Here is a 23,311-nt window from a genome sequence, read left to right on the forward strand (position 1 = left end):
GTTTGTTAAGTTACTAAAGGTGCGTTCAAATTGAGCTGGTAAGCTTGCGCGCTTAAATTGAGCCTTACATGACGCTAATAAGTAAGCACAGAATCATAAAAATTAAAAAGCTAAAATTATTTAATCTCCGACATCTCAGGTCCATAGATAGGTACATTACAAACTAATACAGAGATTATAGATTCGATTATCGTTTTATACAAACGATTATCTAGGCTATAGGCTGGGCGCACCTTAACCACAGAGGGCAAGGGCGCGCAGGCGCTAGATCTGTCACCTCGCCGCCCACGCGCACGCGCACGCGCAGGGCGGCACGAATAGGTAGCTCGAATACAAACATTTGTTAAACAGATTATTGAGGATTCCATGGCCGGCCATGAAAATGAATAACTCTTTCCAGAAGAAACTTCTAATTAAATATAGAACATCTTGCGGATAGATATCTGAGGGCCTACCGCGAACCACGTTCGACGTGTTGCCTCTCTGGCGCACTTCTGAATTCGTACTTAAGTGTGAAAAGGAGGTAACACATCGAACGTGGTTCGCGGTAGGCCCTCTGTCTAGAAAGGAATTTTTGTTTAGACATATTATTGCTTGTTGCTGTTGAGGATTATATTGACATCTATTAAACACATTGCACATTGGGTTCAACAAGGCAGGCAGCAAGACATTGTACGCTGCCAGTTTGTACGGAACGTGTCGTTGAAATCTTATTGCCGTGCAATTCTATAAACATAAGACACCTCAGATAACTTGTAGGGTGTATGGGTAGCTTAAACACCTATTTGCATTAGCTGCAAACTGCAACTCATTGACACTCGCCCACTGGTCGAGGGACTCACGCCTGACTCATCAGCCTTAGCCCTAATTCTGACGAATATATTTGCTAATTGAGGTAATGCTAAACGCAGCTGTTTTCATTAAATCTACTATTTGCCATGTACAATCGGAACAAAACAAAGGCACAAAAGTACCGTATCAAAGACATAAGCCGAAACACCTTACGACGCAAAGTCGAATCAAGACACAGCGCTTGTTGTGTTATTTTCCAAAATAAAAAAGTCATTTAGTTTTTTGTAACAAATTACCCCTTACTCTCAAGGGAATCTAGCGATGTTCCATGAGATTAAAACGGGTCACTCATATATTTTAAGTCACAATTGTTCGACATGTTTGCTCCATACCGAGAATATCAGGAGCACGATCTCATTGTCTTTACGGGGTGATATGTTTTTTGTACCCTCTAGTAAAATAATCCTAGATTTCACTAACAATAAGATGAAACCGGGGAAAGTTCCCTCGAAGCTTCATAACCATCGAAAGCCAGTGCAGCTGACACACAAATTGTTTTATCTCGTGTTTGCTGGGACGTCTGTCACGACATAATGTCCTCATGTGTCTGTCGGAGGCAATTTGTGTTTTGTGATGGGGAAACGAGATTTAATTTCGTTTAGATTTTCTTGAGAGAACAGTTTAGCTACAGTAAGAATATTCAGTAGATTGACAACAGCAAGGTACGAGAATAATACTGAGACGTAAGCTTAATATATGAGCTAACTCTTCAACCGATGTACCTACCTATATATGTAGAAAGAAGTTTGTACGAAACGTGTCTCTTTTTTTATTGATATCGGTACGTCTTTGGGATGAATATAGAAAATTTTGCAATTAATTAAAGATTTTGGGATTAGTATTGAAAATGTCTTATTGCCATGAAATAAATAATTTTGAATTTGAATTTGAATTTTGAATTAAGGAAACTATGATTACCTATTTAAAAAAAGACGGAAATTAGCTAGAAAATTGGTAATATATCTTGACTCTATTATGTATAATTTCTCTCTCTATTATATTTCTAAGCAACATACTGCGCTCACCACATATCTTTCAACAGTCTGTTCGTGAGACTTGAATTCTCGCTGAGAAATCGCGCGTATGTCGGACAAGCCGTTTCAAGGAAATAATGGTACTCACAACTAAACTGACCAATATTAGACCTTAAACTATTGCAATAAGGTATAAAAATGATCAGTGAACCATGATAGACGCACTCAGTAATAACCATACGGCTATAGCACACGCGAGAAACGATGTAAACAAACTCGTCTGTTGTTGATTGAATCATTGTTGTGTAACGTGGGGTCAACATTCGGTGCATGAGAGGTGGTGAATCATTTGTTTGACCTTAATATAAATTTTAGAGTAAACGTTCATAAAAAATACGAGTAAGTAATTAATTTGACTAAAACCATGGACTGTAATCCTCTGGAGGTTCTGAAATACTAGAAATATGATTATTTTTGACGATGATTCGAAATGAAATGTGATGTCGATTTTGTTTATAAATTTTCTCCGATTCTAACGATGATACTAATACTAAATCAGCATTACTTAATACATATTAAGTACATACTTCAAGTAGGTAAATAAAAATGTACGGGGTACAAGGGAAATATTCTTGGAAATACCTAATGGTCTAACTATCCATTATGAATGGCCTCATTTAGGCGTATAATGTTCCAACATACCAAATCCAGTTTGTTTTATTACGAAACAAACAAAGTCCAATGAGAGATTCCTGCGAAACAATTAATTTTCGATGAATATATTATTTATTTTCAATTTTATTGCACAATATAACAAATACAGTACAAATGGCGGAATTGTATGAAATGTGATATCTGTATCTAAAGACATGATATTTCATATTCATACAAACTCTTGTGAAAATGTGTCTTTAACGACCCGTCGACAGGTCATTCTTCCAAATATGCATATAACTGTTCACGACATCATTATTTTCATCGGCAAATCTGTCTGTCACGGTAGGAAAAGCGACTACATGCCTTTACACCAAATGGGAACTTTAGTACAGTCAGCATCAAAAGTAACGGAGCAGACTACGCGTCAAATGTCATTCGTCATTCTCTAACAACTTAACAAAAAAGATATAATTATGTCTCTATGTATATTTAGAACAATTAGGCACTTTTGAACGCGAACTGTAGATATATATTTAGACGACCGGTCTGGCCTAGTAGGTGGTAGGTAGAGGTAGTGACCCTTGCCTGTGAAGTCGCGGTCCTGGGTTCGAATCCCGGTAAGGGCATTTATTTGTGTGATGAGCACAGATATTTGTTCCTGAGTCATGGTTGTTTTCTATGTATTTAAGTATTTGTATATTATATACATCGTTGTCTGAGTACCCACAACACAAGCTTTCTTGAGCATACCGTGGGGCTTAGTAAATTTGTGAAAAAATGTCCTATAATATTTATTATATTTATTATAAAATGTTCTATAATATTGATTTGGGAAAGTATTCCAGGATGCCATATACATACTTTTGGCGCGTTGCCTCATCCGCTACTTAGTTAAGCTGACTGTACCATTGTCCACACTGTTTATTGCCAATTCGTAAACCTTATTGCAATGACATAAGGTACACCAATGGTTAGTTCAGTTAAGATAGCTGTTATACGATCCGCAAAACAAACGACGGTGGGGTTGTAAAACTTCTCATTCACACTCAGTGGCGGTTTGCCCCCAAGGCCCAGTAGGCCCGGGCCTAGATATAAGCGGCAGTTTATATGATGGGTGCTGAGAAATGGGCGGCTAGTACGAGTACTTTCTACAGGGGCTTGTGGCCTAGGACTGCAAATCCCACTGCCGCTGTTCACACTTTCAGAGTCGTAGCAGGAATTAACGAGATGGTAATATGATCTCGGACGCCATTTTGGTTTGCGGATTACTATCCGCACTAGAGTACTGTTACTGTCAGAATGTGCAAGGAAATGGGGCGTGAGTCACGGGTCAAGTAATTATAATGGTTCTATTTTAGGCTTGCGGCGCGCGCGCAGACGGTGCGGCGTGCATACATTAGTGTGGGCCGCAGGAGGGGCGGGAGCAGATAGATACTCGGGCAGATCTAAACAAAAGCTTCTCACGAAATGCCAGGATTTCCCTTGAGAGAGCGACTTACTTATTGAACTCAATGGACTTTTAAACGGGTTTAAAACGAAATAGCTAAATTATACATCACAAATAACCTATATCCATTAGATGGAAATGACTTTTAACAGTTTTAACCATCGTGATACAATGAACGGAAGAATTTTGCAGGTCTTTACCGGCTAAAATGGCCAAATGTATTTCATTTCAGTATTGACCAAAAAGCCTTTGATTGTGGAATATTGTGGAATTGGATATGAAACATGGCGCATAAATTTTACGTCTAAACATGACTCCACTGAACATTAGAGAATCATTGAGAGCGTTCGCCAGCAGGCGCGGGTGCACAAAGCGGTAAAATCCACCGCACGCGTCTTCATCATTTAGCGTTGCTCATACTAAGTACATACTTATTTTTCGTTAACCCGCTCAGCTGATGCCTTTGAATCGCTATATCTTGTAATTGCGCCGCACATAGTTACTATGACACTTATTATATTAATATGAATAAACTCAATTTGAATACGGAGTGCGGATCCCGTTAGCCAGCTCGGTTGCAAGCTGCAGCCCGTTGCAATAGTAGCAATTAACAATGCACTTTATACAAAATTATACTACTTACTACAGTAAATGAAGAATAAGGTCAGTATGTTACTAGATATTGAAATTGGAAACCATGTTTTGCGAAAAGGTTAGCTTGCAAGCTGCACATTTACAGGTCTGCATGTAAATTGACAACGTTTAAAATTGCTGGTAGTTGAAGAGTAAGTACTTTGTTGGTACACACAACATGCAACGGAGGTGCATATTTGCATATCTACCGTTATTTATACGTTGAATTTGTGTTTGTTGAAAATACACAGATCTTTTTAGCCCACTAAGCCTTTAATGTCCTACTTCAAAGCCCTAATGCAAGCAAGGCGTAATGGCCTAAGAGGCCCTACAAACGCTGTATACTTTGTATCACAGCAGGTATTGACCGAATTATGGCCTGTTTGATAAGCAAAATGTAAACATATAACGTAATTTTGTCAATAAAAAGTTTATATACTTAAGTATCTAATTAATATAGGTCACCATTGTCCTCTAATGCATTTAAATGCACTATCTTTAAAGATAGGTACTAAAACGCCTCCTATTTATAGCAATCTGAGCCGGTATTGACCGAATTGCGACCTGTTTGATAAGCATAAACATAAGCATTGCAAATGTAATGTTGTTGTTTACGCCCGCTGCCCGCGCGTGCGCCGTTCGCCGTCATACTGCGAACATTCGGGTCAACTACCACAGTGCCGAGCAAGTATTGTCGATTGTCATACTGTCTCTGAGATGTAAGTCATAGTCATAACAGTTGACTTATGTGTTTTTTATTGTATTATTTTAAACAATGTATACCCAGCTTTGTTATTAATTAGATTGTGTTTTGCAATGTGTACTTCAATATTCTAAAAAGAACATCATAGATGCGTTTGAGGGTTCTTGATCTACCTCAATATGAAAGCTCCCGCTGGCTGCCAGCCAAGATTTAAACAAATAGATACCATCGGTTCAGTGGCTTATAGCTTACAGTTTAGTAAGTAAAAAATGTAGGTAATATATAATTTGGATTAACTGTGATATATCTCTACTTATTTGGAAAAGTATTCGAGGGTGGAAGATACTTTTGGAGTTCTGGCGCATTTTTTCATCCGCTAATATTGATACTGAGTGTATTATATACGTGTAGTTGTGTGTACGAGTATGTGCACTCGCATGGCATGTCAAAAATGTCCGCTCACTTCGACGGAATCCGTCCTTGGCGCTTATTTGCGACTACTTATTGATTATTTATTTTTCGATGTCGCAGAACTAATTACGATTGATTTTATTGTAATTTTAATTAAAGTACGTCTCTCTGGAGCTCAACCGGAGACAGGAAAAAACCCAAGTGTTCTTAAGTTTTGAGTTTATAAAAGTAAAGTTAAAACATATAATCGTTGTTAATTTGTGTATGTATATAGGTATATTTCTTTGTCTGTGTTTCCGTGAGGTCTTTACCTTATAATTTTAATAAAAACAAGTATACTAACTTTATTTTTTAATATGTTTCTTATATTTTGCTCTAGGTAGAGTAATCCAGTTAGAAAATTCAGATGGCGAAACCGTTTTACTCGTACAGTACCTACCTCCTTAGCCGGTATTCCTTAGCACTGTTCATAAAGTGTAGTACCTATGTATTAAGAACAGTTTTACGTCAGATGCATAAAGTATCGGCGGATAATTTAATGATACGTAGTAAAATGTGGAGCTAATTAATGAGTAGTCGTTTGAAATCAATTAAAGCATTAACAAAGATGCTATGAAATTTCAAGACTTGTTTAAAAAACTCAGTGTACTCGCCGACAAAGAGGCTCGGAGAGTAAATAAATACATGCAACAATTTTGAGACACGTATCGCAATGTTCATCTTGTTGTATACAAATACCACTGGCAATTATTGCTAAAAGCAAAACGTAATTAATAATTGCTGGAATAAGTAGAGGGTTGGCGCGTGATGTTATCACAGGCCGTATTTCTCAGTTTTATTTCCAATCGCTATACGAGCAAATGAGTCGAAGGCTTGCCAGTATAAAACCCTATAAAATTACGCCTAAGTTAAGTCACCTTAGTAAATAAATCAATATTTTGGGACAATCTTACCCCAATTGACTTAGCCCCACAGTACGCTTGGTAAGGCCCTCAGTAAGTTAGTTGTTACATATCTCAGGATAACGAACCTCCTCCTTTTGAAGTCTTCAAGTCGGTAAAGACATTCCGTCCTCGCTTCACTGAACTACATTGATAATGATAGGTATCTGCCGCTTCTAGCATTAGGTATATACCCATTTTCATAGGCGATGTTCTAGCTGTTACCATCAGACCCTGTGCTTATTTACCACCATCTTAGCATGAAAAATGTTATTGCCATTCCCTCGCCCGCGGGCTCAATTAAGGCATGTTGCATTTGATAACGCATCGCCCGCGTGTGGTCTAGGGCGTACAGGATATTTTAAGAGAACAAGTACCCTTGAGGGTGGGTGGTAGATGCGTGCTGATTAAGATCAGAGTCGATAATATAGAGAGTAGTACATCTTAAAATAAAGGTACAATGAGATTCAGAGAATACGCGAGACATGATATGAAGGATCAGGGAGGCCACCCAAGATGAATAAAAAAAAATGTATCAGGATGACAGATGTTACGAAAAATTACACGACTATTTCCGTACAGTGTTAATTAGTTTCGATTGTGAACATCGTAAGGAAACCGGACTAATCCCAACAAGGCATAGTTTACCCTCTGGTTTGGAAGGTCAGATGGCAGTCGCTTGCGTAAAAACTAGCGCCTACGCCAATTCCTGGGATTAGTTGCCAAGCGGACCCCATCAGGCTCCCATGGGCCGTGGCAATTAAAATGCCGGGACAACGCGAGGAAGATGATGATGATTAAAGTTTCAATTGGCGTTTTTTATCAACGATTGTCACCACAGCCAAGGTGACCTGGCCCCTATTTCACCACGGTGACAGGTGCGAAAATTGTCGACATCACTGTTACTGACGTCATAGACTACGGTAACCGCTTACCATCGGACGGGCGGTGTGCTTGTTTGCCACCAACATATTAATTTAAAAAATACTCCATTATATCGCCAATAGGAGGTAGGTGCACATCTTCTGAACTGTATATCTTATCATTAACTTTTACTGTACTTACTTCTGTTGTTTCTCCAATAAAGAAAATAAAATAAAATAAATAAATATGTAAGTACTTATTTTGCGAAGCTAATGACAATTGTCACAAGAAACACGACAATTGTCACGATATTCCGACACAGAACTCATTTCGTGTCAAGAATTACCGAAAGGTCTATTAAATTGTGTGACAATTGTCATCATCATCATCATAAACTTCGAAAGAGAAATACCTGTTTTTTGCCTATATAATAAAGTTTTTTTTAATAATACAATGATGGTGGTTGGTGGCAAACAGAAATACGGCCTGCCCGATGGTAAGCGGTAACCGTAGCCCATGGATGCCTGTGACGTCAGCAACAGTGACATTTGTCGAATTGTCGCACTTGTCGCCGTGGTGAAATAGGGGCCTGATATCTCATAGAAGGGGCCCGAAATAATTGCATCAGTACTGGATTACGAATACCTAAGCAAAGAAATTAGTCTAATTACTAATTACTTTTGCTAAGGGCATCATGTCTAGGAAAATACCAAAACCTCAGGAATTAATATTATAGAAGAGACAGAAGAAATGTTACATAATCAAAACTAGTGGGAATAACCCAACAAGACGAAGTAGTAAAAGAGGAAATAGAGTACTGTCATTGTTCTTATACTGTGTTATACGCTCGGAATATTAATTCCATTCTTTGAACCGCCATAAATCGGTATATTTTGCAACCGTTAATTAAATACATAAATTATCGGATGAGTCAGCTCGCCATAAGGCAAGTGCTGCCAGGTACGCGGGTGGTCCGGTTCGTTTTGGTTGCACGCGTTGTTATCGATACTGTGATACTTCTTGTGGAAACTGGATGCCTATAGTAAGTACCAATCATCATAGTACCTAGTATTAGACATCGTAATACAAAGAAATTAGAGCCAGTACACAGACAGTAGTTTTACATGCAAAATTTCTACTAAGCAATCAACGAAATCTAGTACCAGACATACATATATAGTTACGTAAATATTCTTGCCAAGTTTCATGTAGTGTCGTTTTAAAATGAAAGTTCAACTTCGATTGTATGGCAGCGGTTTTTGACGGCGGATTCGTGTGACTATAATGTACTTTTTACAAGACTATTGTTTTTTTTGCTAGTTCTTAAGGTATTTATCTATGGGCCAATAATAGTTGCCTGAAAATAAATATTTTCATTTCATTACTATCATTATTTTGTAGAAAATCGAAAACACGTCCGTAGTTTAGGTCCCAAACAGGTCTAGAACCTCATGTTGTAACAGCATTCCGTCATGCAAGGCTTGCAATACCATTACTTCATGTTCAACAATCCATACAGCATTAACATCCTCCCTTAGACTTCGCATTACAAAGCATTTAAATATACCTATGCGAAAACGAAGACTCACGACGGTCCTCTCACTGCCAGAAAAATCTATCGCTGAACGTAGAGGTGCGTCAAGAAATGCTTCCCATCAGGCTGCTCGTCTGCTAGTTTGCTCACTCATTATCATCTTCCTCGCGTTGTCCCGGCATTTTGCCACGGCTCATGGGAGCCTGGGGTCCGCTTGGCAACTAATCCCAGTAATTGGCGTGGGAACTAGTTTTTACGAAAACGACTGCCATCTGACCTTCCAACCCAGAGGGTAAACTAGGCCCGTATTGGGATTAGTCCGGTTTCCTCACGATGTTTTTCCTTCACCGAAAAGCGACTGGTGAATATCAAACGATATTTTGTACATAAGTTCCGAAAAACTCATTGGTACGAGCCGGGGTTCGAACCCGCGACCTCCGGATTGCAAGTCGCACGCTCTTACCGCTAGGCCAGGCTTAGTTTGCTCACTATCACATTAAATAAAATCATCCAATCATAAATCAGTAAGCGAATCCCAATGATCCATCTAGTGAACAGATCTTTGGCCATACTCCGGCCATTCAGACGTCATCCAATAGCAATTAAAAATGTTTTTGTCATTGTCAATTCAACATGGCTTTTTGTTGGAATACTTGCATTGATAATGTGCAATGCGGAAGACCCTACTGTGTAGATCCTGTAGTTTTAATGGAAATTATCCATGAAGACGGCAATATATTAACTTTTTTTAACCTCGTGGTAAAGAAGTGTAAAAGTTTGCCTGATAGTAAGCTATCAAAGCAGCTTATGGATGTGGACCCTTGGAACTATCGGGATGAGACGTCTACGTTGGCGACCCTTTAAAACCCTCAACTTTTTTATCGAAGAACCACAAAGTTCTGTAATACTTAGTCTCTCGGGGAGTTTAGCTTTCGTGATAGGAAACTAAAAAGTTAAAAACTAAAGAACTGAGTACCTACTCGGGAACAAAATTGTAAAGAAATTAGCCGTAATTCGTTAATAACCGGTATTTTTCGTTCTAAATGTTTTACCGGTAACATGAGAAGTGAAAAGTTATGTCGGTGTGGTAGAGCAGTGAGTTTATTTGCATGTGTTGTGTAGACAATAGGGTTAATCGTCTTACTGCATCGTTCCTAACAAGATTATAGGACGGTGGCGCAGCCTTTACTACCTTTTCAAGTCTAAGTAGGTAATCTAAGCATAGGTATAATTATTTATATAATAACAACGGAGTAAATTGTCAATTTAATCCAATATACGTAACAACATCAGTAGCAAAAGCGATCTGCTAGATTTTGATATGCCAACTTCACAGACATAGATTTTACGAGCGTTTCCAGTGTTGCCAAATTGTACCTTATAGTACTTATTTTACGTACTTTTTGAGCATTACGTGTACTAAAATCGTACGCTGTCCAAAAACGTACCTACCAAAATCGTACTTTTTGATCAAATCATACATTTTAGTACGATTTTACGTATTTTTCCTATGAGCGGTTCAAAACATACTAAAATGGAGTAAAAATAATTGACAGGCCAAAAAAGTAGGATTTTTTTTTCGTAAAAATTTGTGACTTTTTTCTTTTGGTGTTTTTGTACCTTTACTATTTATTCTATCACTTACGGTAATTTCAGTGTATTATCAGTTAAAGTGAATTTTAGCACTTCCCTTGATTTTTTGAGAATCCGATCAACGGATCCTGGCCCGATGACAATAGGACAAACTGTGAATTGGGGCTATTCATAAATTACGTAATATTTTCAAAAATAGATGACGTAATTTATGAACAGCCCCATTGTCCTCGGGCTAAAACATTGAGCAGATTGAGTGCCTCTTCCTTCATACGTAATTACTATTCATAAGTGTGTGCGTGTTAAGATCGGTAACCTAGTCAGTGAACCAATGCCTGTGTCATTTGGGGTTCCCCAGGGCAGCATTTTGGGCCCAACCCTATTCATCGCATATATAAATGATGTTTTGTCTCTCGACCTTTCAAATAGTGAAGTCTTTTGCTACGCAGATGACACTGCTATAATCTTTCATGGACACTCTTGGGACCAGGTCAAAGACGTATCAACGCTAGGCCTCCAAAGGCTGTCCCAGTGGCTGGATCAAAATATTATGACTCTGAATCCAGACAAGTCCAAATTCTTGTGCTTCCATAAATCTGCGTCTTCAAGCCCCCCTCCATCAATGACCAACCTTAAGATCCATGCTATAAATTGTGACGTATATTGTGGCCTTTTACCCTGCTCATGCCTCTGTGACAGCATTAACAAAGCTAGCTCTTTAAGATACTTAGGGATAGAAATAGACGAGAAACTTAATTTTAAAAAGCACATTGTGATAACAGCGGGTAGGGTTCGGAAACTCATTTATACAATGAAGTTACTAAGAGAGGCTACAGATGGACAAACTCTTAAAATGGTATATCTGGCACTATGTCAATCTATTCTAGATTATTGCATTCTTGCGTGGGGAGGCTGTGCTAAGTCCACTTTAATAGACTTGGAAAGAGCTCAAAGGGCGGTACTTAAGGTTTCCTTACGTAGACCCCGACGATATCCTACACATGCTCTCTACAGTGAAGCTCAAGTCTTGTCAGTGAGAAAATTATTCATGTTACGTGTTGCCATGCTCATGCACAGAGATACTAGTCAGTCATCCAATCTGACAAATATGTTACAGAAAAGAATATTCCAAGTCCCGAAACTGAGCGTTAAATCTGCTTTTGCTAAACGGTTTAAGGCATTTCTGTTTCCGCACATATACAACAAATTACTCAAAAGCTGTAATATAAAAGATTGTCGGTTTAGTCAAGCCAAAATGCAAATTCAGGCTCTTCTGCTATCCTGGAGCTATGACGAATGTGAAGACATTTTGAAAGTTGTAAGGTAATTGTAGTGGATAGTGACCTCGGTTGGTATCTGATCCCAAGAGAATAAATTCCCTCGTAGGGCTACATTTGCTTGCTATGATTTAATGCGTGCGCGCGCACACACACACACACACACACACACACACACACACACACATACACACACACACAAACCTTTGTATTTACAGCGCTCATATGTAGATTTAATATCAAAACTGAACTACTTAATTTCTTTACCTATTAGATTAGATCTTACTAAACCTTTAGCTTACGAATAACGAATTCGGCTACCACGTGACAGGCATAGCCTAGTGTGGGGCCACAGGACATTGTTAATTGTTAATAAGGTTTTCTGTTAAATAAATATTCTTATATTCTTATTCTTATAAGTGCTTGTTGCTAGGCCTACATGAATAAAGTATACATATTTTGAACTTTGAAATATAGCAGCCGAGCCGGTTAAAAATAAGTAAGTCTATGTGCGCGGGTCACAAACTAACCCACTTGATAACATTAAAGAGCAGTTTTTGTTAATATTTGTAGATTACAATCTAAACGAGCACTTTATCCACATACTAGAAACTTTACGCAATGAGTTATGCTCGAAAATGCGATTACTGTTTCCTGCCGCGTTTTTGCCGTTTTGTTTGCATTTTTGGAGTGCATTCTGCATTAGTTCACGCTAGACCCACGACGTAAACATTTATATTAGTGCGGCGAAGAAGAACAAACGACCCCCACTGAGCACACATTTCGGCGCTGCCCTCTTCACTCCTATCCTGGCCCAGTAATGGACCTGGATGCGCTGTGACACCCGAAGTAGGTAGTTACCTGGCTTAACAACCTCAAAGCGGTACTCTGATTGCCTAATCATGCATGCCATACGATTAAATAAATCTTCTACCCGACTACGTAAGACTAGGACTAGGTAAGAAGAGTTAGCAATGTTATTAGGTATCCTAATGTACATAACATAACATTAACTATATTATGTGTGGGGCTAGGATATGTTAGGTATATCTTACGCCGACTATACTTAACCTACAACACGTACGGTTTTCGTCTATAAAGTGCGTAACAGACATGCGGTTGCATGCCTAATGCATTTTAACTAGGTTTTAGGACATACAACTTCATTAATATGATTGGGTAAGGGGTTTTGAACTTTAAATGTTTATTTATGACTGGCATCAAAATATGTTTACATAAGTCTCGTCACATATATCACGTACATGCAAGCCATTGCAAGCGCCAGGCCCGGATTTAGAGACCGAGGGCCCCTAGCACTTTGAATTTAGGGGGGCCGCCTTCTCCGCCTTAAAACCATTGCTAGTTGCCTGGGCCCCTAATATTAGGTCCGTTGGTCCGGGCCTTGTGGATATTATAAATAAGTCGCAACTAGCAATCTTCTTCGATTATTCTGCGTGTGGTTATACTTACATGCCGTGTGGTGGCTGGCTTTAGAATAGCGCCAACCCTCACATGGGATAAGGGTGTTGTACGAGGCGACTAAGTCTAAGTCCACAAACGAATCAAAAAGCTTTTTCGTCACAGGGGAGATGGACCTCTTAGCATTGGCTTGCAATCCATCTAGATAGGAGAAGGATACTCCAAAATTAAATCCCGGAATGGAGTTACCGTAAGGCGCGAGTAGGGTCCAACCTGAAATAAGCGGCAGATTCCTGCAGCCGACCTGCCTCCACACGTATTGGCTCCCTTTCCTGTGGGATAAGACAGTGAAGCCGAGAGGGTAATGCAGAGTGCTGGGCATCCCTGTGTTTCCTTAATTCCGTCCCAGGCGGTGTTAAGTCTGGAGAGGTCATTGTCTCTCCGATTTGCACCATAAATCGTCTGCAATAGACGCAAAGGCCAATGGTTATACATACGCAGAATAATCGAAGCCTACCTGCAAAACGGTGTAAATAGTGTAATCAATAATAGATTTTTGAAAAGGAATTGGTCAGAGTGGAAGTGGGCACGCCCGGCGGCACACGGACAAAACGATGTTAGTCATCGATTATCGACCTATTACAACATATACTCGTAGAAAGTCTATTAATCTCGAGTAGGTTTTTAAAGGTTAGTTAGAACTCTTCGTCACCATTTAGCCTCCACTTTCGCAAAGTTTAAGCTTCTAAATGATGACCTTAAGTGTTTCTAAATCTCTAGCAGAACATATGTTTATTGATTAAATATTATGTATACCTATAAGGGTGATGAAATAAGTTAGAAAAGGTGAGCTTGGCTCGGGTCTGTCACTACTAAGTAATTGGTGGAGCGTTTTCCCACGGCGCGGCGCTCGTGGCTCGTTATCGGCTGCTGCAGCACTGCGCCGGCGCCGAGCCAAATACGCTGCGTGCGCCCGCGCCCATGGCGCAATGCTTGCACGGACCATCGTGCAAAATATTTTTTAAGACGCAAGTGGACGACTGAGCGCCTTTTCATACAAACGTAGTCCTCATTTTCCTCTCTACTGTCTACAAACATTTTAGGGCTACGCCACACTAGCGCTCCCGAGCGTCGCCGTCTAGTCAATCCTATTTCTCGACGCAACGTTGGCGCAACTGCGAATGCAGAGACGCCATTTTGTATAGCGCTTACTAGACGCCGACGCTCAAAATAGGCTAGTGTGAGGTGGTCCTTACGTACCATTTAAAATGAATTGTCATAGGGATCATCATTCGATGCGATAGATACCTATCACTATACAGTTATATCACCAATGATCGCTATGGAAAATAGTGGCGCTGCGCTGTTACGCTAACGTTGCGTCGAGCAGTGGCCATAGAGTTGAGTAGACGCCGATGCTCGGACTAATGGCTAATGGGTCTCTGTAACAGCAACACCGTCAAGTGACCTTCAGTGCACCTTATGCCTTTGCAATAAGGTGTACACTGGCCAGTTGTTAGCACACTCCCGGGTCGGGTCACGGGTGCGCTCGTGAAAGTTCAACATAATTGCCGCTTTATTAGGTGAGGTTATCGGTGCACTCGCCCTACTGACGTTTGCTATGATTAACGGGTGTTGAGCAAGGCATATCGTTCTGCGATCTGTGATTTAGAATCAGGACCAATAATTTGATGTTGTTAGCTATTACAATCACCGTATACACATATGTATGGTTGACGAAATATAATTTGCACCGATCTCGAGCACGCACGGCTGATCGTTTAACCTTATATAGCGAGCTGCGACCTGCGCGGCTCACAGCGCCTTAATGCACACAAGAAGTGCAATGCAGTATGCGTAGCGTAGTAAAAGCGTTTTTGCCACAAGAAAGCTGATTGAATACGCGGTTATCTAACGGCGCTGTACGGCACGCGAACGCATAAACAAAGTAAACTCTGATTAAATTGGCGGGATTTTATTTACCTCAGTTTTTTTTGTTATCTCAGTGTGCCATATAAAGGGTTAAAGTGATGTAAGATGTCGCCAGGCAGGGGTTCACCATTTAGTAAACGGTTCACAACAAAACTTAACATTGACAGCTAAGGGTTGACAGACTCATTTTCGAGTTCATAAATAAGTTAGTGTAAGGCCTGAGTGGACGCTCGAAGCGGAGCGTTCGGCGGGGCGTGTAGCGTGGCGTCGGGCTCACAAGTAATTTGACCAGCGTGCACTAAGGCCGCTCCTATACGCTTGCATTTGTTTAACATGCACGCCGCACGCCCCGCCCCACTGCACGCCCAATTCGAGCGTCCACTCAGGCCTTACACAGGCTTTTATGCATTTCCCGGCAGGTGTCGGGTTTCCTTTAACATCTAAAAATTTCAATTCGAGCGACATTAACACCAGTATTTAAATTCCAATTTTCACCGGACGTATTAAGCTTGCAAGCTCCTCGTGAATAAGTTGCCGTAGGTCAGTGTCCGTAATCGACGCACAGACAGCACTGACGCACGTATGCCAGCTTGTAGGAAACAAACACATGCACTACTATTTTACTACCTACTCTTACGAGTGAATTTATGACTGCATAAAACATGTGTTTATTTTAATTAGCTGACTTAAACCTCCCATTTGATATTATCCATAAATTAACACGATCGGGCTTTAAATACTCTTAAATGTGATTGTGATGAAGGATTTTATGATTCTGCGTTTTAAAGGTGTGAAATAGCGTCACGTCTCGTCACGCGATGTGCGCGCCCGAGCGTGAAGAATTTAATGCGTTAGATTAGAGCTTCGATTTGAAATAGTATGTAACTATTAAGTACAGTTGCAGTTTACTTTTTAATAAGTACCTGTCGCCCCTGTCGGTGGTCTTACCTGTCTCTGCCACTAATCACGTGGTCTTTGCCGTGGATCGAGCATTCGTAAAATGATAAGGTTTTTAGATTTCTGTATTTAGTCCATAATGTACGTATTTTCTATCGATATTACACCTTAAAGCTTGTTACACTTTAAGCACTACAAAGGTAATAAGTTTGGCTAGTGGTTTGTACAAATACCTAACGTTGCGTTAGAGTCGTATTAGCGTAGGTCATTTAAATTTTCTTTTATTTTCTTTCCTGGACTAAAAATACCAAAGTCACCTCCCGTTTCAGCTAGTTTAACGAGTAGCCGTCAGTTTAACGATGACAAGTCTCGGGGTCGAGTTTAACTGCTTTTAACAGCCTAAAATAGTGTTCGTGGGCTAAAGTTCTAGGTGTAACTTGTACACCAGAGGACATAAAAAGCGGGATTTATGGTGCCGTAAAAGACCATCGAAGAGGGAGAGGATGGATCGATAAAATGCAGCGGTCTAGACTTTTGTGGCTTTACATCGGAGAAGGGTCCTTATGCTTCGTGTTCATAAGGAACGTTTCAGTCCAGCATAAGGATCCTTCTCTGGTGGAAAGCCACATTATATTCCTTAGTCATTGGTATGGACGGGATTAGGTACGAACGAAGGATAAACTTTATTGCAATGCAGACGTTTATGGCGGAGTAAGACCGCGTATGATTTCGACATTTATAGTGTCATAGATACTCAGGGGCGTCAGTCGTGATATATGATAGGATTGTTGTGTGGTTAAAGGGATTGTCAACTTATCTAATATATTATTGCTATATTAAGTTAAACGTTATAGTTACTGTAATTTTCTGATTACATTATAACCAGACTTGCCGTGCAATACTGAATCTTAATCCAGTAATTAAAAGGTGTATCATTGTTCCAGGCATCACGTACCTGACGGGAGAGAACTTTCTGGACGCCTTAGACAACGGCGCAGAGTTGTGTCAGCTGGCATCAGTCATCCATGAGCGGGCGCGCGAAGCTTTAGATCAGGGACTCTTCGTTGGGGTAAGTCTAGTTCCAGTAGGTTTGTAATCTGCCAGAAAATGACTCTGATGGGAGAGCTTTCTGGACGCCTTAGACAACTGCGCAGAGTTGTGTCAGCTGGCGTCATCAGTCATCTATGAGCGAGCTCGCGAAGCGTTAGACCGGGGATTGTTCGTTGGGGTAAGTTTAGTTGCAGCAGGTTTGTTGATCAGTCTTCTAGCAAATGTCACGCTGACATATAACTTTCTGGAGGCATTCGGCAGCGGTGAGAAGTTGTCAACTGGCATCAGTCAACGCGTGAAGCGTTGGTCCTGGGACTCTCGACTCTCCGTAGTCTCCGTATGGGTAGGAAAGTCTTGTTTCAACCAGTTGAGTGGAAAACTAATAGGAGTTAAGGTTCTATACGAGAATGGGTCATAAAGACATTGGGAAAATAAAAGTTGTCTTTGTTCCCTAAATACCCGTTATTACTACTTGCCTGGAGTGTCTTCTACTTACTTTGTTTGTTTGAAAGAGACAACATTCAATATTCTGTTTATCCACAGCCGGTGCCAGCCGTGCGCGGGCGCTGCTGGCAGCGCGCGGCGCGCCGCAGCTTCTTTTCCCGGGACAACGCCGACAACTTCCTCTCCTTCTGCCGCGACCTCGGCGTCCACGAGAACCTGCTCTTCGAGAGCGATGACCTAGGTATGTTCTTGATATTCTGCTATAAGTACCTGTCCTTGGAAAAGCCGGAGGCCCAGAGGCCGAAGGCCTGGAGTATCTTAGGCGGGCTTTCTTTGCCTCACATGTGGATAAAATGCAAATTTCTTATCAGTTTTTGAACAATCAAGAGAGCTACGCGTTGGTATGGTGAAAAGAATATTCTTCTTAAGAGAGAGATAAATATGTGGCGTTATCTATGAAAAGGGACCTTATTGCCGATGGCGCTTACGCCATTATTAACGATGCTCCGATATAAATACAATGCCGCGCGACGCTGTGCGGCGTAAGCGCCATCGACAATAAGGTCCCTTTTCATAGATAATGCCCCATATTTTATCATAAAGTTTTATATTCTAGGCCCATGTATTTAATTTTAATTTCCAGTACTACATAACCAGCCGCGGCAGGTGGTGCTCTGCCTGTTGGAGGTGGCTCGTCTGGCCACACGCTTCGGCCTCGAGCCTCCAGGCCTCGTGGCTCTGGAGAGAGAGATAGCGGCTGAAGAGCGGGACTCCGGACTCGATTCAGCTATGTCCGGGGCTTGGCAGTTCAGGGATAATTCGCCTGTGCCTGAGAAGTGAGTATGCGTTTCGACTTCTGATCTCCTAGTCACGGATGGCTTTGGGTTTGATATACTTATGGCAGTTTAACGATAACTTGCCTGTATGTAATTAGTAAATTTGTAATACTTAAACGCTTCACTAAAAGATAAATTTCCCTCGAATACCTACACCAATAGCACCATCTCTCTCGCTATTGAGTACTGTATCACTTTTGGAGAGGGTAATACCGCTGAGGCCGGGTGGTCTAGTGGTCAGGACGTTAGGTTCGATCCCGGCCTCTGGACTTGGTCACTGGTCATTAGAGTTTAGTGTATATTCTATTCTATTTCGACTCAAATAACTTACACTTTTATCTTTTTCAGAACTAAGAGTGATCCTCTACCATCGTCACCCGAACCACATGAAAGTAAGTATTAAACCCGTTCAGCGCATAAGTAATACTAATAATAAATAAGACGGCGTTCTAGCGTGAGTCATTCCTTATGAACTTTGTCATGTCTATATGTATGTGTAACCCTTTGATATCCTGTTACAGTGTCCACACAGACGGAGGTGTCAGGAGAGCTGGTGCCGGACGGTGTGGACGCAGAAAGCACCCGCTCGGGCGGGTCCCTCGACAGCGGGGACTCCGATGTGCCCCTCCGACCCACCAACGAGCTTGACAAGCGGGTACGTAGACCACATATCCTACAAGTTTCAAACTCGTACAATTTTGGTCAAATTATTTCTATAATTTTAAACGAAATTCGACGAAGATCACGTGAGTGTCTGAGGGTCTACCGCGGGAAAGGAAAATCTAAATTTCTTTATCTGCCTGTCTATCGCAATCGCACGAATATGAAGAAGCGATAGAGAAATTAATAACGATTTCCGCGGAAGGCCCTGTTTGAGTTCTCCTCTCGGAGGATTTTTTTCATCAGCAACATTGTATTGTCGGTAAACTACTTATGCGTCCAAAGAAAATTTTAGTTGTAACATTCACTGTGTGGATACCTTGACAAAGTTAGTGTTTATATTGTACTCGTAGTGGCAGTGAAGACCACACATTTTCCTTAATTTTGTTCGCACAAGGTGGCTAGTGTACAGTCACATTTTGTACATGCATCAAATTTTTATTATCCACTAGCTACGCAACGCAACGCAGGCCAAAAGGGGTTAAAAACCTTCATAAAAACTAATATCCGTGAACAGGTTCAGGGTCTGGCTTATCCTCGTCAGACTAAGTGGGTATTTTATAGAGAACGTGCGTAAACTGTAGCGAGAAGCACAGCACATTAGTCCCTTGTTTACAAGATGGCATACAGATCCAACGAATTAAAACTTACGAATATTGAATAATCTGCCGCGACTGCCGCATTGCGTAGTTAGTGGAGTGTAGTCGGTTTCGGAGTAGCAGTAGATAGCGGGTTGAGTGTATTATACTTGCAGGTGCAGCTGGTGACGCGCCTGCTGGAGCGGGGCTGCCGCTGCGGCGCGGGGCGCTGCTCGCGGCTCCTCAAGGTCAAGAAGGTGGGCGAGGGGCGCTACAACATCGCGGGGAGGAACGTCTTCATTCGGGTAACTATCTATCCCAAGATATCCTGTCCCCGTACCTGTAAAGACTCCCAAATTTTTCAACTGACAATGGATGACACGCATCGTGACCTTGCCTACACCAAAAATTACTGATTGTAGGAGAGGAGTGAAGTCTTAGAAAAAATCGTACCCCGAGTTTTAAAGTCGAACTGATGTTAAAAAACATATGCAGCAGACCGCTCGCGGTTTGAGATCGGGACGCAGCTATATGCACCCCATGCACCCATATCCTTTTCTAATCCTTGTAAATTTCTCACAATTTAAGACATAGGTACACAGTAATTTTAGATCGTTTTTGCACTGTCAGGGGGAATTATTGTTTAATTACTTAATATATATCTACCTTCTAAATCATACACTGATTCTGGTCTAATATCTGGTGCATTCTGGCATTCTTTTTCTATAAAATATATATTTTTTTCTTTCACTAGTAGATTATCTGGTTTTCGGCCTTATTTTTTGTAGGTGCATAATTTTTTTCCACGAGCAATGATTCAATTACCATGTATATAATTTGTTTTCCACAGCTGCTAAAGGGTCGCCACATGATGGTGCGCGTCGGCGGGGGCTGGGACACCCTGGAGCACTTCCTCTCGCGCCACGAACCCTGCCAGGTCCGTCTCGTCACGCAAGGCCGCCGCGACGTCCTCCCCGTACCGCCCGACCCTGACTCCGGCATCGACGAAGACCGGAAACTCTCTCCCATCCCTAGGAAAAGCGTCTCTCCAGCCTCCAGCAAAGCTTCGCTTAAAGAATCTTTAGGAACAGTTTCTCCAGTCAGCAAAGCCTCCAGTGGAGCCTCGCCAGACAGGAGCGGCACTCGCGCCTCCAGCAAAGCTAGCAGCGGAAAGAGTTCGCCGATTCACGAGCGCACCTCCACTCCCAAACCGACTCGACCTCGACCTAACCTCACCCTTCCCCTGAAAACCGACACGCGGCGCAAGCAATCCTTACCCAGCACGCCGAGTAGATCAGTCAAAACACCGCCCGTAGAGCATAGGAAGTCGCTTGGTTCTATGAATGTACCTAAAAAGTCGCGGAGCATGAGTCTGGCGTTGGCGCCGGAGAAGCCGTTCTGCGGGACGGAACGGCTTAACGCTCGGAAAGCGTCCAGCGCGGCTACGACGCCTACCGCCGGTCCGAGGCAGACGCGAAGTCAAAGCTTGGCTTCAACGCCCGTGCATGATCCGAAAAAAACCTTCTGCGGGACGGAGAAATTGAATGCCACCAAGAAAACTCGCAGCATGAGTTTAGCAGCGGCTACGCCGGTAGCCCGACCGCTTCAAAAAGCCCAATCGGCCGCCCCGGTGGGTGGGTTCACGCAAGCAGCTATAGAGGAGAGCATCCGCCTCTCTCTAGCAGCCTCTATATCAGACTCATGCTCCACGAAGAAGCCCTTCCTCCACATCAAAGCCAAATACCGGAGTCCCCCGCCGCGGGAGGTGCCCCCGAGATAAACATTCCACTAGTTTTAACTCTTGACTAAGAGAGCGTCGCTCTAAGTTCAACTCTAGTTAGCGTGTAAGTGTAAGGTACTTAGATCTCCTAACTCGATAATCTCCGCCTTCGGGCCAGTCATTCTACTTGTAACGATAATCATATAACTTTATAATTATTAATGTCTAATTCCTAAATAATTTGCAATAATGAATCTGGTTAATTTAATTTTTATTTTATTGATTTTATGTTTGATTATGATTTTGTGTTTGAATAATGTTAAAGATATTTAAGTTACTATCATGTTCAAATGGAATACTGAACCGCCATAAATAGATAATTTCATTTGATGCTATGATTTGATAATAAAGATAAGAGATACTACTTTATTTTTGTTTTTTATTGTTTTCTGCTTATTTTTTTATTCTCTACGATATTATATTACTTAGACTAGCAATTTAATGAAGGTGGCCTCCGTACGCGACTCGACGGTACAAATATTCGTTGTCGATAGTTCCACATATCCCTATTTTCATACGAAATTAGATATTTTTGCACCCACACTAGATAGACAAGCATAGGTAAGGTTTGCACGACGACGGATCCGAAATGTATGGGAATATCCGCGGATCCGGATCCAGATCCGGATAATTTCATACATTTCGGATCCGGATTGCAAACCCTAGACAAGCACTATAAGTATAGGACGTCTAGGACACACTACAGAGCTCTTTTGAACCCGGCTTACAAACGAACAGGTTTCAAAGTAAGTGTTCCAATATCAATTGGTTGTGTGTTGCTGATTATTCTCTATTATAAGACCCCTAAATATTCTTATAACGTCCTTTAAACGTGCAATTCTTTGGAGATTCTCAGAAACGGCTCTAACGATTGAAAAATCGATCTATATGTAGCTAGGTCTTATCTCTGGGAAAACGCGCATTTTTGAGTTTTTAATATGTTATCTGAGCAAGGCTCGGTCTCCCAGATATTAAGATAGATTTGCAGCACACTAAACAATTGACTGTCAACTCTTCCAGTATTTTATATAATAGGTACCGTAAAAGTATAAAACTTTGCCCTTCTGAAAAGTCTTTGCAAGTTCCCGAGACCCTTCCTTCCTTGTAAATTTCTGAAGAAAGTGTATCTGTAACTACTTTTAAGTTATTTCGATATTACCGAACTGTGACGCGGTGGGCAAAGTTATGTTAAACGGCAAAGTTTTATACTTATACGGTAATATCACACATCTTGATTGTTAGGAATAGAATTCATTCGTCAAGCTAGATACTTTTAAACACAAGTAGTTAAATCATCAAATTTAATAATAACACATTTTTAAATCATCGCCTAATATAATCGAGAGCTTACCTGTAATACACGCAAGTGATATTTTATGTACTTCTTAAGAGTAAGTCGCCAGTTAGATGAATTAAAATTTAGGTAAAAAATGTTCACTGCCAAAGACGTCAACTGACGGACGCGTCTACAGCCCAATATCAACCTTCGTACATTCCGTCAAGGTTCAAGATTACCCGTCGCGCACGATAGGCGTGGCGTTCACAGGGTTACCTTATGTTCCGAGATCGGTTTAGTACGACCATACTCTGGCCAGCGGGTCGTGTCACATGATATTTTTTTAAATTATTTATAGGGCAAATTACAATTTTGCCCATGAAATAAGTGTTCAGTTTCGTAGTGATTTATTGCCAGGTATTTTGACAGGACTTATTGGTAGTGTTGTGAATAACGCTCATTTTGAGGCTTAAAGACTCGAACCCTTAAGACTCTCGAGGCTTAACGCCTCAAAGGCGGCAAAGACGATTTCTTACATCCATACGTGTAAAAT

At 41.2% G+C, this 23,311-nt stretch overlaps 1 protein-coding gene across 1 annotated transcript in view; it reads left to right on the forward strand.

The window, feature by feature from the left end:
• Positions 1-21,851, forward strand: part of LOC134654423 (GAS2-like protein 3) — a 111,948-nt gene extending 90,097 nt beyond the window's left edge. Inside the window, exons 5-11 of the mRNA XM_063509864.1 lie at positions 17,079-17,203; positions 17,728-17,869; positions 18,272-18,464; positions 18,813-18,856; positions 18,986-19,119; positions 19,879-20,007; positions 20,553-21,851. Of these exons, the coding sequence (XP_063365934.1) occupies positions 17,079-17,203; positions 17,728-17,869; positions 18,272-18,464; positions 18,813-18,856; positions 18,986-19,119; positions 19,879-20,007; positions 20,553-21,482 (1,697 nt within the window). The 3' untranslated portion in view covers positions 21,483-21,851. The remainder of the gene's footprint in view (positions 1-17,078; positions 17,204-17,727; positions 17,870-18,271; positions 18,465-18,812; positions 18,857-18,985; positions 19,120-19,878; positions 20,008-20,552) is intronic.
• The last annotated feature ends 1,460 nt before the right edge of the window (positions 21,852-23,311 follow it).

The sequence above is a fragment of the Cydia amplana genome, chromosome 15 (assembly GCF_948474715.1).
Source record: "Cydia amplana chromosome 15, ilCydAmpl1.1, whole genome shotgun sequence".
In the NCBI taxonomy this organism is placed as follows: Eukaryota; Metazoa; Arthropoda; class Insecta; order Lepidoptera; family Tortricidae; genus Cydia; species Cydia amplana.